Source organism: Carya illinoinensis, chromosome 5 (assembly GCF_018687715.1).
Source record: "Carya illinoinensis cultivar Pawnee chromosome 5, C.illinoinensisPawnee_v1, whole genome shotgun sequence".
NCBI classification, from domain to species: Eukaryota; Viridiplantae; Streptophyta; class Magnoliopsida; order Fagales; family Juglandaceae; genus Carya; species Carya illinoinensis.
In genome coordinates, this window is record NC_056756.1 from 40,708,623 (window position 1) to 40,725,219 (window position 16,597).

The following is a 16,597-nucleotide window of genomic DNA, read 5'->3' on the forward strand; positions in this document are numbered from 1 at the left end:
TGGAAGAACTTTGAATTCCTGTCCCCATCTCTCAACCATTTCTGTTTAGCTCTTTGCTGCCATTTTAGGCTTTCCTCTTCCAATAGCCTGTCAATGTCCCTCTGGAGGTACTTAATGTCCATGGTGTTTGAGCCAATGTTTGAGTTCTGTAGAGAGGATAGTTGGTTCAACATAGACTGAGTGTCCTTCCTGGATTTATGAAAGGATTTTTGGCTCCACTGTTTAAGAGAATCTCTGCATTTACCTAAGTTTTCCTGGACTGAATTCAAACGAGACCGTTGCTGAGTAGGCTCAGCAAGCCAACTGGATTGGATGATAGTCCTACACTCCTCATGCAGGTTCCAAGTGGCTTCAAACCTGAAAACATTCCTTCTAGCCCCTCCCTCACAAGCCAAACCCCTCCACCCATTCTGCCAATGAATCAGGATAGGTCTGTGGTCTGAGGTTTGGGCTGCAAGGCCTTGGATTCTGCACTGAGCAAATAATTCTATCCCTGACAGATTACCAAACACACGGTCAAGCCTCTCCTTGGTGAACTGACTTCCTTCACGATTGTTACTCCAAGTAAACTTAGGCCCTGCAAAGCCTAAGTCACTTAAGCCACAACCCTCCACAGCCTGTCTAAACTGTTCCATCTGGTGATAAGGTCTACAGGCAGCCCCATGTTTTTCATGTTGATGTAGAACTTCATTGAAATCTCCAAAGCAAAACCACGCCTGTTCATACTTTGGTTGCAGCAACCTCAAAAGCTTCCAGCTATCTGTTCTGTTAGCAGTCAGAGGAGCACCATAAAAACCAGAAAACAGCACCTCTCTGCCAGGGGCTTCCTGTGTCAAGATCATCGAAATATGGTGCTGTGAGTAGGATTCCAACTTGAACTCAGATGTGCCATTCAACAGAAAAGCAAGGCCCCCACTTAAGCCTTTACTATCCACTACAAAACTAGAATCAAATCCCAGCCTATTCCTCACTTCCTCGACCCTTCTCCTACCACACTTTGTTTCCATCAAGAAAACAAACTTGGGCCACTTAGTCTTCACTAGTAAGTGAAGTTCTCGAACTGTACGGGGGTTCCCAAGCCCCCTACAGTTCCAACTAAGGCCTATCATTGTTGTTGGTGGGGCTGCATAGCAGCCTCCACCAACTCTGGATTAAAGCCTTTTGTACCAAGGCCAAGATTGGCTCTCTTCTTCCTGTCGGGTGTCACTTCATCAGCCTGGTTTGTTGGGCCTCTTTTTCTTCTGTTTCTGGTTAACATGCCCAACATAATGGGCTCCCCTTGGTGAGCCTCCCTGGCCCTTCTTTTCCACGTGGCTCTTGTCTTTAGGAGCTCATCAGGCCTTTCCTTTGACATCTCAGAGCTAGCACACACATGCTGCACTTGTGGTGGAGACTTTAGGGGGGAAATGAAATGTTTTGGGGTACTAACCGAGGTCGATATGCCAGGATCATGCTTCCTCTGGTGCTGGTCCACCATCGCTGCCCTCCCCTCAGGTATATTAGCATGAAAACCTGAAACCATCTCAAAGTCTGACAAGCCATCCTCTAAAGGTGCTGTCGGGTCCTCCCCCTTTTGGATATTTCCAAAAGTGGAGCAGGTAGGTTGAGCTTTTGGTTTCTTAGTTTCTGCCTCCTCCTTATTTGGGAATTCTGTGGAGAGCTCCTGAGCAGGCACCTTTCCATGGTTAGGTGCCTCAGTCCAGGTCCCTCCATGAACCACCGTATGCAGCTACTGTGATTGGTGAGAGTCTCCCGTATCGCCACCATACTTCCTGACTTCAAAAATCTTAGAGTTCATCGGTTGAGCTCTCAACCATGGACCAAACTGGGAAGATTTGGCCTCACCTCCCTGATAAGCCCCTCGCTGAGCTTGACACCCCTTTGTCCTGTGATATAGGATTCCACAATGAAAGCAGAAAGACTGTAATCTCTCATACTTCATGTGAATCCAGTGCTTCTTGTTATCAAGCTGCAACCATTTTCCTCGAAGCAGAGGTTTGGTCAAGTCCACTGCCATTCGGACCCGTAGGCACTTGCCCCATGCTCTTCCTTCCGAGTCAGCTTCCACACGGATCACATGACCAATCGATGAAGCAAACTTGCTTCCAAAGTCTGCATTCATAACAGCCAGCGGCAGGCCATGCAGTTGGACCCAGAAAGGTTCAAACTGAAAATGCACCGCAGTGAGTGGGGTAGATTCTTCTAGTTCTTGAAGGGAGACTAGGTTCCTGTCGAAGAACCATGGACGACCACCCAAGACACGTTCCTTATCTTCAAGAAGCTGGAATTCTATTAAGAAACGGAAGTCGCCCATATCCTTGAACTTCACCCATCCCTCAAGTCTCCATATTTGAGACATTGTCATTCTGAAAGCTTCAAAGTTGAAACCTTTCTCAGTCAAGACCCCTCCTACTATGCATCGTTTTCCATGCATGCCTTCCTTCATAGCTTCATCAGGAGAAGCCACAAATACTGTATTTTCCTCTTTTGATAGTGAGAGATTCTCCCAACGACGAGAGAGTTCCTCTTCTTCCATCTTCATGAGCACCACGATCCCACACTGTAGCTCTTCCTCGAAGAGACTAACACCCTTGCACCGGCAAGGTACTAATACCTTACTCTTTCTCTAGAGAGAAAAGAGAAGGACCAAAACAATCTCACCCCGAGATTATCCATGTGGTCTCTCTCTCTCTCTCTCTCTCTCTCTACACACACGTTTTCCTATTCTTTAGATTTTTTTTAGTTTAAAGAATGCAATGGTTGAGTCTAGTGCACTTAGAAAACCATTTCAAAAGTCAATGTAAATTGATTGTAGATGAGCATACGAGAGGATGCGTTCTACAGGAGATGAGATTTGGAGAGAAGGCGTACTATGGGGAAGAGCTTTTGTGTTTTGTGAAGTTTTAAAAAAGAGTAATGTTACTCATCATTCCATGATATGATATTAAATTATTAGAGAATATTTATTATATTTCACTTGTAAACTTATCTAATGATGCCACATCATGAGATGATAAGAAAATAATGAGAATTTGCATAGTGAATAGATTTTTTCTTTAAAAAAAAAAAAAACGTAAACACGCTTGCATCTCACTTAAGTGGTGTGTGGTGTAAGACTTCTAATAAGTAGCAAGACTCTCTATTTTATATATATATATAGAGAGAGAGAGCTTTGTTACTCATCATCCTCACACATTACACACTATATTTTTTTTATTCTTCTTAAACTATTTAAATTTTTTTATTCATCATTCATATATCACACATTATAAGAAAAAAAAAACAGTATGGTATGTGATGAGTGAGGATGATAAATAGAATTTTGTGTATATATAATGTATTATTTAGTTTGAGATGTTTGCAGGAGGAGTACGTATCTCAATCTTGCCATTGTACCTTCTAATTTTTATTAATTTAATTTGATATAAAATGTATATATCGCCAAGCTGTATTGATTATTGAAGAATAACTATAAAAATAGATTTTAGAAGAATAACCAATCAAAGACGGTTTTCAATTTTCGAATATTTATTTTGTATTTGAAAAAAAAAACATGGATTCCTCGTCCAATCCATCCATTAATGAAAATTAACTAATTTATTTTTGGTTTTTAGTAAAACTCAAACATAAGTTTCAGTTTTGCAGTTCCAAATTTCACATTTCCTTTTTTTAATGGTTGTTCCATGTTTTGTTTTGTACGTACCCTTCTTAGTGCAGTATAAAAAGTTCCGTTATTTCGTTTTGGTCAATAATTTAAATTAATTTTTTTTTCTACCAAGAAACAAATCCAAACGAATTGTGACATTCAAAGCTCCGATCCTCTCCTTCCCCATCAAAATTCAACCACAGAGCCCGAACTCCTCCTGATTTTCTTTTCCTTCTGTTCTCTTTTGGTTAAGTACGAACACGAAATTGAGGCTTTTGTTTCTCGTTTGCAATTTTTTTTTTTTTCAAAAAAAAAAAAAACTATTTAAATTTAAATGAGTTCGGAAGGGTATTATCATATCTTCAGCTGATTCAGCGCGGTAGCTACTGCACTTCTCAAATGAAATACATAGACAAATCTTCTCATAGAAACGAAGCAGATGGAAGGCATTGATAGTTCCATCCAAAAGGTATGTGAAAATTTCCATGCCGTTTTTGTATCTTTTTCTTTTGTGTATTCTACGATTCTTTTCAAGATTCCGGCAATCATTTTTGGATTCCGTTTATATTTTTTTTTTTTGTCTTTTGCGGTTGTTATTATTCTTGCTCGATTTAAAAAGATGATACAGCAGAACAAGGTGATATTTGGGTGTCGCCGGATTTTCATTAGTCGTGTATGCATCCGTGTTTCTTTCTTTCTACCGTTTTCTGAGTAACCAAATAGGGGACTTCTATTTCAATGATTTTTTAACATAGTCTGGGTATAGATGTGGAATGAATTAAGTATAAAGGCATTGGGTGTTAGGATTTAGTTGGGTTAGTTGATGCACAATGGCGTTGTTGTGAGTTACTATATGGTCACTAAAATTTTACTGCAAAGAAATATGGCTGAAATGGGGAACATCTCTTGTTATGAAGTGGCATTTAACTAACTCTACCGAAAAGAATTTACAAATGGGTTCAGGGAATCAGATCATGAGCTATAGACTAGTATGAGATGTTCATTGTTCTGCCCAAAATCAGTTTCAAACATGTTTTTTTCTCCCTAAATATTTTCAATCTAGGATGCCAATTTACAAATGGGTGACATTTTCCTTTTGGAAATCATCAGGGCACGCTGTGAGTGGTTTACCCCTTTAAATCAAACCCATGTTACCTGAGAATACAGACAGTTCTTCTGTACGGATGAGGAAGTTAACAGGATGTTGGTTAAACCATGATGGGTAGTCTTTAGAAACCATATGTATGGAGTGTAATGAGCTAGGTATTAACCAAGCTCAGCCTTCTATGGGTCTTGCCTTTTAGTCCTCTTTAATTGGCCTGCTTTACCTCAGTCTGGATAGTTAGTTTGTATTTTCCTGAATGTGCACGCCACAATGCAAATATTAGGAGATTAGCATTTGCAGGTGACCTTACTATGTGAATACTGTAGACAAAAATGAGTTGTGCAGAGGTTTCGGTGACCTGCATTCCATCATTCCATTTACCAGGGAGGTAAAGCCTGCCTCAGTTGAAGGTCTTTAGAGGGAGATCTGTATTGCAATAAGAACAGTGTTAAAAAAATTGGAATCTGGATTCTTCTAATAGTATAATTTGACCATTAATTAGCTTTGCAATTTGAAGATATCATTCAGAGCTGCTGATAGAACTGAATTTGATGGGAGCATGCCTATTGTTATCTTACATGAAATTTGTGATGCAAGTTCACATGACTTGTTCCCCATAGTTTTGGTTTATAGATTTGACCCCAAGCATTTATAGTTTATGTATATTTCATGTGAGCCTTTACTTGTTTGAAGGATTATTACAAAGTTTTAGAGGTTGATTATGATGCAACTGAGGAGAATATCAGATTAAATTACCTGAGGCTTGCACTGGTTGGTCATCTTTCTTTTCTGTTAGCTCCTTTAATAGTATTTTTTCCTTTGCTTGACTGTCATAAATTATTTTAACTAAATGTAATGGGACACATTGACCGAGGAAAAATATACTTGATTCTGTGGCTATATATAGAAGTGGCATCCTGACAAGCACAAGGGTGACAGTGCTGTCACGGCAAAGTTCCAGGAGATCAATGAAGCTTACAAAGGTAATACTCAGGCATGACAGGTGCAGAAGTCTGCATTTCCCTCTCTATTTGCATATGATTTTAGTATGAGAAATTCTATTGGACTGCAAGTGCAGGCCCTTTATTAAATGAGAAAAAACATCATTTTAGGAGGGATATTTTTGTAATTTTAAAAAATTTTAAAGATAAAATTGCCTAGGCCTGCATTGTAGTCCCAAATGGTGACTGTACATAGCATTGCTCTTTTAGTATTCTTTGTTCTTTAAAAACAGTGAAGTTAATGGCCCTTTTCAGAATTTGCAACTGTTAATATCAGCTTTATCCTCGACTCCTACTTATCAAAAAAAAATATCAGCTTTATCCTCCTTTTTTCTCTTTTTTTTTCTTTTTCTTTTTCTTTTTCTTTTTTTTTTTTTTAAGTAAGAGATAAATATTATTGATATGAATTAAATAGGCATAGCCCATGTACACAAGAAGTATACAAAAGAACACTTAAATACATTCTAAGAGTGATAAATTAAAGATAAGAAGTCATGAACATTGTCCCCATTTAGTACAATAGCAGAAAACCAAAGCAGTAAAGTATGGAGAAAAAATTCCTCAGCTCCACCATTGTGCGTTCCTTATCTTCGAAGCTACGTGCATTCCTTTCCGACCAATACACCACATGATACACGACAGGATCATCTTCCACACTGCTGCCTCTTGATGATAGCCTTGCATCTTCCTCCAACAACCCAACAAATCCACCACCCTCAAAGGCATAACCCAAGCAACATCAACCCTTTGAAAGATCTCATCCTACAACACCTTTGTTACCTCACAAAGTAGTAAGAGGTGATCCATAGATTCTCCATTCTTTTTACACACATAACACCATTCCATCACTACACATCCCTCTTCCTCAGATTGTTTGTAGTCAAGATCTTCCCAAGGGCGGCATTCCATACAAAAAAGGCTACTTTAGAAGGCACACGAGACCTCCAAATATTCTTCCAAGGGAACGGAGTATGATCTTGTGTTGAAAAAATTTTATAGTATGCCTTAACTATACATTTCTTGTGATTATTAGACCTCCACTTCAATCTATCATACTGTGCTATAGGTGTCCCCATGGAGTATAGTAGGCTGAAAAGATCCGATACATTAGATAATTCCCAATCATGAAAATCCCTATTAAAAAGAATATTCCACTAATGAGAACCATGAGAAAATAGCCGCATATCTACCACTAAAGCCTCCCTATTAGCTGCAATATGACAGAGAGCCGGAAAAGCCCTTTCCAATGTGTGATCTCCACACCACACATCCTGCCAAAAACTAATTCGATTGCCCTCTCTAGCTACAAAGCGAATATGTTTTTCAAAGCATGACCACCCCCTCCTTATAAACTTCCATAAATCCACACCATACCCCCCTCTCACTTTGTTGGAGCACCAACCACCCCAAGCAGCTCCATATCTAGTGTCAATAATTTTCTTCCATAATGATCCCCCCTCCGTGTGATATCTCCATATCCATTTCCCGAATAAAGTTTTATTAAAAGTTCTCAAGTTACACACTCCCAACCCCCTATACACAACTGGAGCACATACTGTCTTCCATCTAGCCAGATGGAATTTCTTCTTTTCCCCATGCCCCCTCATAAAAATGCCCTAAAGAGTTTCTCAGTCCTGTTCATCACCCTGCAGGCATAGGAAACAAAGATAAAAAAATATGTGGGGAGGTTAGTAAGGGTGCTCTTGATAAGGGTGAGACAACCCCCTTTCGATAAATACACCCGTTTCCAACCAGCCAACATTTTCTCTTATCTTCTCCACCATTCCATCCCATATAGCTCTAGCCTTAAAAGTTGCTCCCAACGGAAGGCCCATATATTTCGTTGGCAAAGAGGACACCTCACAATCCAAAAGGCTTGCTAAACTGAGGATTTGAGACTGCACCCACTGGAACCATCTTAAACTTACCAAGATTCACCTTGAGCCCCAACACTGCTTCAAAACAAAGTAATAGTGCTCGTAGAGTTGCTATTATCTGCTTCACAAAAGAGTAAAGTATCATCTACAAATAAAAGGTGTGAGATGATAATAGAGCCACCAGTGCCATTGTCCACCTGGAAACCAGATAAGAAACCTCCACCAACAACGGCCTGCACCATCCGGCTAAGTGCTTCCATAACTATAACAAACAAAAGAGGAGATAGATGATCTCCTTGCCGCAAACTCCCAGAACTATAAAAAAAACCAGCAGGTGTACCGCTAACTAGAACTAAGAACCTGGTGGTAGATATACAATGACGTATCTAGGAAATCCAGCTATCACCAAAGCCACACCTCTCAAGCAGGTATAAGAGGAATTCCCAATTCACGTGATCATAGGCCTTCTCCATCTAATATCTTCAAGAGAATCTGACAAGTATTTGAGAAATTCACACAATGGTCCTTGGCTAGTGTTCTTTCAGTGATCGATATTTTTGATTAGATGTTGAACCATCAGACATCAAATTTTTCTAAAAATTTTTTACAACAAAAATGCTTAAATATATTGCCTTTCAACATCGTAGGACCTGTTTCTACACATTACAAAGAGACAAAAATGAAAAAAAAGAAAAAAAAAAAAATTAAACATAGGCATTTTGGTCCTTTATTATTCATCAATTTTTTTTCTTGCGTAAAGCAGTGTCACGTGTTCTTCAATCTCTATTAATTCTTTTGCAGTGTTGATTGATCCTGATAAACGAATTGACTATGATCTAACCGGAATCTACGAGATTGATAAGTATACTTTGCGGGTAAGAAAATTCGAAAAAAACTATTATGAGGCCTAGAAAAACTTATTTAGGTTCTTTCTAAGCATCTGTTGTTATAATTACTGATGTTCCAATGTGACTATCTGGAATAATCTACCCTTCCAATGCAGGAATATCTTGCCAGATTTAAAGGATTGATACTTACCTGCAATGGGCTTGGCATCAGTCAATCGCCAACAAGGTAATAGTTTAAATTTTAATTAACACAAATAATATTTTTCAATGTGGTAAATGACTTATGAAAGCTTGTGTGTGTTTGTCTATTTACTTTTGTGTGCATGTGAGTGGGTAGGTTTGTGTGTGCATTTGATATAGGGTATCTGAGTGTTGTTGTTTCAATTATCAAGAATCAAGATATTGTTTTATAAGTATCAAAGATTTTTTGAGTTCTTTCCCATAGCGTTCTTCTTGTTTTCACAAGAAGTATACAAGATGAACAGATAACTAGGAATAGGAAAGGAGAGAAGAAAGTCATGAAAACTCCGCCCATTAAAATCTATAGAGGCTCTCCAAACTAGTACAGTCTTGAAGAAAAATGTTTTCTTCCATCATTCACTCTTGAACCTCAAAAAGTTTTTTTCATTCATTTCCCTCCAGGTACACCACATGAGACAAATAAGGACAATCTTCCATACTGATGTAAAGAATCAAGAAATTAACTCTGGAGATTATGTAGATCTTCATCTTTTTTATATATATTTCTTATATGATCAATTGCATTAGATGTTGAAGAAAGCATAAGAGTTCCCTATTGTTTCATTTCTTCCTAGATCTGAAGGACACAGAATGCGAGCCAATTGAGCTGATTCTTTTTGAGTTAGCCTAACTTGTTTTTCAAGGCAAGAATTTCCCCCCGATAAATACCCTAAAAGCAATTAACTTTTTTTCTTTTTCTTTTGAATATTCATTTAACTCGGAATTCTGTATTTGTTTTCTATGTTTCTTCTCCAAGTTCTGGTCTGCTAGACAGAAGTGCAAGTCACATGGTTGATTGGCAATTAAACAATAATTATATCTTTCTTAACCTTTTGGCTAAAGTTGAGTACCAATGATGTCCTACCATAGTGGTCAGGGACTTTGGGAAATTGTGGGTGATCAGAGTTTGACTTGCTAATTTTTGGCCACTAGAACTCGAGATAAATGTGGCAAGGCCATTTTGTGAAGGAAAAACCTGGAAACCAGATTGGTGTAGCCACTAAATGGGAGGCTGACACGCATGGCTGCGAGAAATGTTGTTAGCCGCACAGGATTCTTGCTCAAATTTGAAATAAGATGCCATAACTGATTGTTCCATAGCTCTCTCTCCTTCCTCCAAATCAAAACCCAGTGCTGCCTCCTCAACCCTCTTTTACCATCTCCTTTCTAATGTGGAATCTTGTAATGGAAGAATGTGCCAATTTGTGAAATGGATTCTCTGAAAATACTTTTTTGTCTGATTTTTCAAGTGAATTATATATATATATATATATATATAAAGAAGAAGAAGAAGAAGAGAAGAAATTAAAGAAAAAGAAGAACACTTTGAAGCTTTGTGACACAGGTTAAAATACGTCGGAGAAGAGGAAAAATGGAAAAATGTTAACCTAAAATGTTCTCAACAATGGCTCCTCAACTTCCATTATTAAAAAAAATGGTTAAAAAAAGTGGACCTTGATCCGTTAGTCCTAAGAGCTGCTTGATCACTTCCTGAGAAACAATCCCCATTTCTTCTTCTATATCTCTCCCTTCCTTTTTTTTGATAAGTCTCTCCCTTCCTTGTACATGTATTTATCCAAATGCACACTCAAAAATTTTCTTTTGAGTTTATTTCAGTATTTACCAAAGCTTGGTAAGTTTATAGATAGACAAACACTAGCAAAAACTCATACCACAACATAAACTTGAACAGAGAGAGAGACCTGTCTCTCAGTTCCCACCAAGAAATTTGCTTATGTTGTTTTTGCTCCGATTATGTTTTATTGTAGACTTACGTTTCAGAAACTATAGCAAAGAAAGGCAAAATCGAACTTGGTTTGAGTGGTGACAAAGCTATTGACAACAACTACAACTGAAAATGTCTGTTCAAATAGCTTTTTTTTTTTTTTAACAAGTAAAAATATTATATATATATATCAATAGGAGTAACCAAATACACTGGACGTATACAAGAAAACACCTAGCCCATACTAGAGTGCCCCGAATCACCCAAAAACCCGTGAAAACTACCCTAAATACACCAAACCCAAATTGGAATGGAACACACCTCCCCAATCCCAGCCCCTTGTTTCCCGGACAACTAAATCAAATCCCTCTACAAGACTGTCTTCCCTCGACTTGAACTATCTCCCTTAGCATCATAGTTAACTGTCCATGAAAGACGCTTTAACTCCCTGCTTTTCTTGAAACTTGATTTAGTTTCAAGCGCGTGGCTCGCCTCAATCATAGTGAATAGAGCTTTAATTTGGGCTTCATATGCATCATTTGAAATCCCCACGATTTGCTTAAACCCTTTAACTTTATTAAGAAACCAATCCGATGGTGAACCCGCTATATCATTTAACTTTGTTCAGATAGCTTCGACAACACAGTTTTGGGTTTTATCTCTCCAATAGCCTTTTTTTTTTTTAAATAGAGACGAAGGAGACCATGTTTTGTTTTATTTGATTTTTGAGATGCTGGCGTGCCATCATTTTATTGGATGGTGTCAATGACCACTTTAAACAGGATCCTATTCAAAGGGGAACTGTTTTGTGAAAAAGGAAGTGATAGCAACTGCACTAGATTGATGTGCACGTGAGGCTCCAATGCTGGAAGCTGAATGGGATGTTAGAGATCTTCTATGAATACTTTTTTCACAGCTGTAAACAGATATAATGATGATATTGGGATTAGTTCTGGCCCTCAGTTTCTGCATATGCTTCCTAAGGTACTGGGAACAGAAGTTGCGAACATTTGTTAGTTATTTCTTTGTAGAATTTATATAAATTGTTGAAGGTTTGGCATGGTAGTTTCTCAAAATAGAACTGTTGTCCTGGGGTGAATGTGATCTGCAAGGAGAGGGCACCTGCCTGCATATCGTTCATCTCTTTTTTGCATTATAATAAACCAGTGAACCCTTGGTTCTGTACAATTTGCTGGAATTGGAGGGGGAGAAATTTTTCTTTTAGTTTTGCGGATAGATTCTGTGGCAGTGGTCCTGAGTAGCCTCTTCGTTTGATTTGAGATTTAAATTTTGTGTTTATCTATCTGCTTTTTGTTTAGTCAAATTACTGCACGCCTAGTGCTTCTGGTTACTCGTGGTGCTCTCCATGATTCCATCTTCCCTCCACAGCACCATTCAACAATGTGCCCAAGCTTGAAAGGACTTTCTTGTCTTTGACCTTTTGATTCTATCCTTCAAGACTCCTCAAACCTAGTAAAAAGAATGGTTAGATTCGACTAATACTAGTTGTCAATCTGTTCATGCCACAACTTTAATATTCCTTGAATAAAGGCTGTGATAAAGAAATTATTATTATTATTATTATTATTACTGTTGCTGTTGCTGTAGCTGTTGTTAATATTATTATAAATGTATTTATATAAGTTTTCAAACAAATGCTGTTTCTTTTTAATAGTGTATATAAACATTATTTTGATTTACAAAACTGAGTGATGTATAGGTTGTGAGTTTTCTACTAAGTGAGCATTAATATTTAGGTACTGTTTGGCCACAAAGAATTTTCATCTCAAACACAAAATTCTCATCTCATCATTACAACTTTCCCAAATTCCCATACAAAATATAATAAACAATTCAACTTTTTTCCTAATTTTTCAAATCCCAAAATAATAATAATATTAAAATATAATATTTTAATATTTAATCTTAAAACTCAAAATTCTCATATGAAAAATCTCAGTGGCCAAGCAGAACCTAATGAGGAAACAAAAGGATGGAGGAAATAAATTTGTAAATTTTGTAACAAATCCAGAGAGTAAATGATAATAGATGAAAGAAAAAAGAATAGGGCAAGTCTTAAGACATGCAGCCACAGGTAAGGTGATATTAACTGTTGATATTAAATGATGGTAAATGTTATAGTTCAAATATAATACTACATAATTAACTTCAGATTTCTTAATTATTAAGCTAATAAGTCTGTAGAGAAATTTTGTTACTCAGGATCCTAGGCATGTATTTTCTGCAATCGATAGCTCATTCTAAATCTTAGGCCTCCTTAAAGCAATTTTTAGCTTTTGCTCTTATATCATTTTCCTAAGAAGCGAAGTAAACATTATACTTCACTTGGCAAATGGTGCTCTCATTCTTCCATGACCCAATGGTACAACATACCCCAAGCATGAAAGGAGGACTGCCCTATCTTTTCTGCTGATTACATTCTTCTTTGTTAGTTGATTCTTTTCTAAACATCAAGCCTTATGCACTAAACTGAATTGTTGCCATCAAAGTCTAGCCATATTTTATTCAACTCCATCGGTAGATTTTATTCAGAAGAAGTTGCTGTCCAATATATTAATATAGTAGCTTTTATAATTTTTATCAACCTTGCAGAGTTACTTATAATTTATATATTCTAATGCAGGACACAGCAGCAACTGACAGAAACCAATGAGTTAACAGATAAATATGAGGTTTGGACTTGCTATCCATATCAAACTTTTCAATTTGCCTTCTCGATCAATTCCTGTGATACGCTGGTTTAAGTGTCTGATAGTTGAAAAAGAAAGTGTCTGGTAGTTCCATCCCTATTGTTACCTATTAATTAAATCAAAGCTGAATAGAGTTAACAATATGCATACAAAATTGAAAACGAACCTCATCAGGTTTGTAATATTAGATCAATGCAGTCAAAATGAGTGGTGTAAATTATTTCTCTTGAATAATCTTGATTACAAAGCTGGTTCTGGTGGATGTTAGACAAGTATTGATCTTGAATAAATGATGGGTTGAGATCTTTCTTTTTCTTTTCTTTTTTTTATAAGTAAATAAATTCTATTAATTAAAGAATAGGCAAATCCTGATACAATGTATAGTTTGCCCTAACTAAGTAGGAGCAATGGAGATAAGAAAATTATGAAAATCTAGGCCATTAAAGTCAACAGCAATGGCCCAAGTACAATGAGTTCTAATAAAAAAAGCTTTTAATTCCTCGATCAATCTCTCTTTGTCCTCAAACATCCGTTCATTGCGCTTCTGCCACAAACACCACATGATGCATATAGGGATCATCTTCCACACAGCTTTAATCTGTTGAATACCTCTCAAGTTTGTTCAGCTGGCCAAAACCACCACCACTGTCTTAGACATAACCCAAGCCAAGTCTACTCTACCAAGAACCTCATTCCATAACCCTCGAGTTGTCTCCCAATGTAGTAAGAAATGGTCCATAAATTCACCCCCCTTCCTACACATACAACACAAATCTATGATGATCACCTTACATGTTCTCAAATTATTGGTTGTGAGGATCTTACCCAAGAAAGCAGTCCACACAAAAATGCTGCTTTGGGTGGTGCCTTATGTATCCAAAGCTCTCTCCCTGGAAACTGAATATAAGGCTCTTGAGGGACGGACTTATAAAAAGAGTGAACCGAGAAAGAGCCTCTACCTATAGGTATCCACCACAACCTATCATGTGAGTTGCTCGGTTTACTGGAATACAAAAGGCTGAAAAAAGCTTCAAAACTACTCATTTCCCAATATTGTGCAGCCCTAATAAAATTGATGTTTCACTGGATTTGCTCCCCCGATCTCACCATAACTTCCACCATTGAAACATCTTTGTCATTTGCAACCCAGAATAGTGAAGGAAATGAATTCTTTAGAGCACCATTACCACACCAAGTATCATACCATAATTTAATTCTAGTTCCCTCTCCTAGATAAAATATTGTGTGACAAGTGAAGACTTCCCACCCTCTTCTTATATGTTTCCACAGCCACACTCCATACACCCTTCTCACTTCTTTTGTACACCAACCCCCCCCCCCCCCCCCCCCCCCCCAAAAAAACAACCCCCATATTTGTTCTCAATCACCATCTTCCCTAGAGCTTCAGGTTCCTTATGGTATCTCCACAACCATTTACTAAGTTATGTCTAATTAAAAGATCTCATATTTCTAATGCACAAACCACCATTCGAGAGAGGGTTACATACCTTCTCACATTTGACGAGGTGAAATTTGAATTCCTCCCCTACTCCACCCCATAAGAGGTCCCTTTGAAGTTTCTCAAGACAAAGCTTGTTGGGATAGGGAACAAGGACAAAAAATAGGTCGGTAGATTAGATAATGTACTCTTGATCAGGGTAATCCTACCAACTTTTGATAGGTACATTCTCTTCCATCTTGCTAATCAATGCTCTACTCTCTCAATCAATGTGTCCTATAATGAAACCACTCTCAAGGCGGCTCCCAATGGAAGTCCAAGGTAAGTCATAGGTAGCACGGTAATCTTACACCCCAAAATACTAGCCAACTGTCTTATACACTGTACTCCTCCAATAGGCACCATCTCTGATTTATCCAAGTTTACTTTCAACCCAGATGATGCTTCGAAACAAAGGAGAAGGGCTTTCAGTGCTCGAACCTGGTTATGATCTGCTTCACAGAAGAAAAGAGTATGACCTGCAAATAAAAAATGAGAAATGTTAATAAGTCTCCTATTTGGGGATCCAATCATGAAACCAACGACAAAACCATTCGCAACCAGGGCCGAGGTCATTCTGCTCAACGCATCCATCACAATAACAAAGAGTAATGGGGACAACAAATCTCTTTGTCTTAAACCTCGTGTGCTATTAAACAAACCATTTGGGCTTCCGTTTATCAAAATTGAAAATTTCACCATTGTTATGCACCACCGAATCCATGATCGCCATCTCTCCCCAAAACCACATCTCCCTAGAAGGTCAAGAAGGAATTCCCAATTAACGTGGTCATACGCCTTCTCCATGTCTAATTTGCAAATATTCCCTGCAACTCCAGCTTTCAACCTACTATCTATGCATTCATTTGTTATGAGAACCGCATCTAGAATCTGTCTATCCTTTACAAATGCATTTTGGGGTTTTGAAATTATCTTCCCCACTACCTCACTCAAGCGGTTCGCTAGCACCTTGGAAATAATGTTGTATACCCCATTTACTAAGCTAATGGGCCGAAACTCTTTAATCTCCGAAGCCCATTCCTTCTTCGGTATCAGTGCAAGAAAAGTAGCATTAAGGCTTTTCTCAAACTTTCCAGCCAAGTAAAATGGGTTGAGATCTTTCTTTATGATCATTAGTTTGTAATTTGCCCCATACAATAACCTAATAGGTGGTTGACCTTATAGTTTTAGGGTTTCCTTTGCCTATAGTTGTCTTATCGAAAAAAATATGCTTTAAACATTGGACATCTAGATCATTAAGATTGCACCATCCTGTTCTTTCAGTGCTGCAGTTTCATTGTATATGTCATCATCGAAACCTAAAACATAAAATCTTGTCCTCAAAGTGAAAATTTTCCTTGACGATGTTTTGTTTTTTGCATTTAGGGGATGCTGTAATTGGTTTATGGAAAATAGGTTCATTTCAATGCATTCTCAATGACCTTAAAGAAAGTTATAGTTCAAGTTGTAATGACCAAAACTATATTTGGTTAACACAGGAATAGAGTTTTCACTGAATGCTAAAAATCACCATCAACTGCTTCAAGGTCTTTTTGACAGAAGCTATCCGAGAGCTCCTGAACCAAAGGCAGGGAAGCACTGAGATGGTGCTGTTCCATCAGGAATCTTGTTTTTGACCAGATTGGGTGGGAGTGCCGTCCTTTGGAACAGTGTGAAAACGCAAGGGTTTGGTTTCAAAGTCATGACATTGAAAAATGTCACAAAGAAAAGAGATTGTTTCCATATGCCCGAAAGTTGAAAAGATTAGTACATAGAAACTAAGAATGTGATGTCTGATTTGGAAAGTCTCAAATCTACCTCCAAAAAGCTACTAAACTTCTATTTTGTGGAGATTATTATGTCTCTTGTATATTTATTTCTCCTGATGGTTATGGACATGATTTTCTTCCTTTTTTCTTTTTCTTTTTTTGTTGCTTTCTTTGAT

At 37.7% G+C, this 16,597-nt stretch overlaps 2 protein-coding genes across 4 annotated transcripts; one reads left to right on the forward strand and one right to left on the reverse strand.

Annotated features, from left to right (window-relative positions):
* Positions 1-1,105: 1,105 nt before the first annotated feature.
* On the reverse strand, positions 1,106-2,536 carry LOC122310348. Its single transcript, XM_043124244.1, has 2 exons — positions 1,846-2,536; positions 1,106-1,707 (listed from the first exon to the last, which is right to left on the reverse strand). Exons 1-2 carry the CDS (start codon positions 2,534-2,536, stop codon positions 1,106-1,108), a joined length of 1,293 nt encoding a protein of 430 aa, XP_042980178.1.
* Positions 2,537-3,646: 1,110 nt separating this feature from the next.
* On the forward strand, positions 3,647-16,574 carry LOC122311701 (dnAJ-like protein slr0093). Of its 3 annotated transcripts, XR_006242847.1 has the most exons (8): positions 3,647-4,115; positions 5,445-5,522; positions 5,659-5,734; positions 8,431-8,504; positions 8,633-8,703; positions 11,226-11,427; positions 13,088-13,136; positions 16,152-16,574. XR_006242847.1 is itself a non-coding variant. In XM_043126336.1 (7 exons), exons 1-7 carry the CDS (start codon positions 4,086-4,088, stop codon positions 16,155-16,157), a joined length of 384 nt encoding a protein of 127 aa, XP_042982270.1. In that variant the 5' UTR covers positions 3,669-4,085; the 3' UTR covers positions 16,158-16,574. The 3 variants fall into 3 exon arrangements, 2 of the variants coding, with proteins under 2 accessions (XP_042982271.1, XP_042982270.1); XM_043126336.1 differs by lacking the exon at positions 11,226-11,427 and having other exon boundaries at positions 3,669-4,115; XM_043126337.1 differs by lacking the exons at positions 11,226-11,427; positions 13,088-13,136; positions 16,152-16,574 and adding an exon at positions 9,120-9,425 and having other exon boundaries at positions 3,653-4,115.
* Positions 16,575-16,597: the final 23 nt, after the last annotated feature.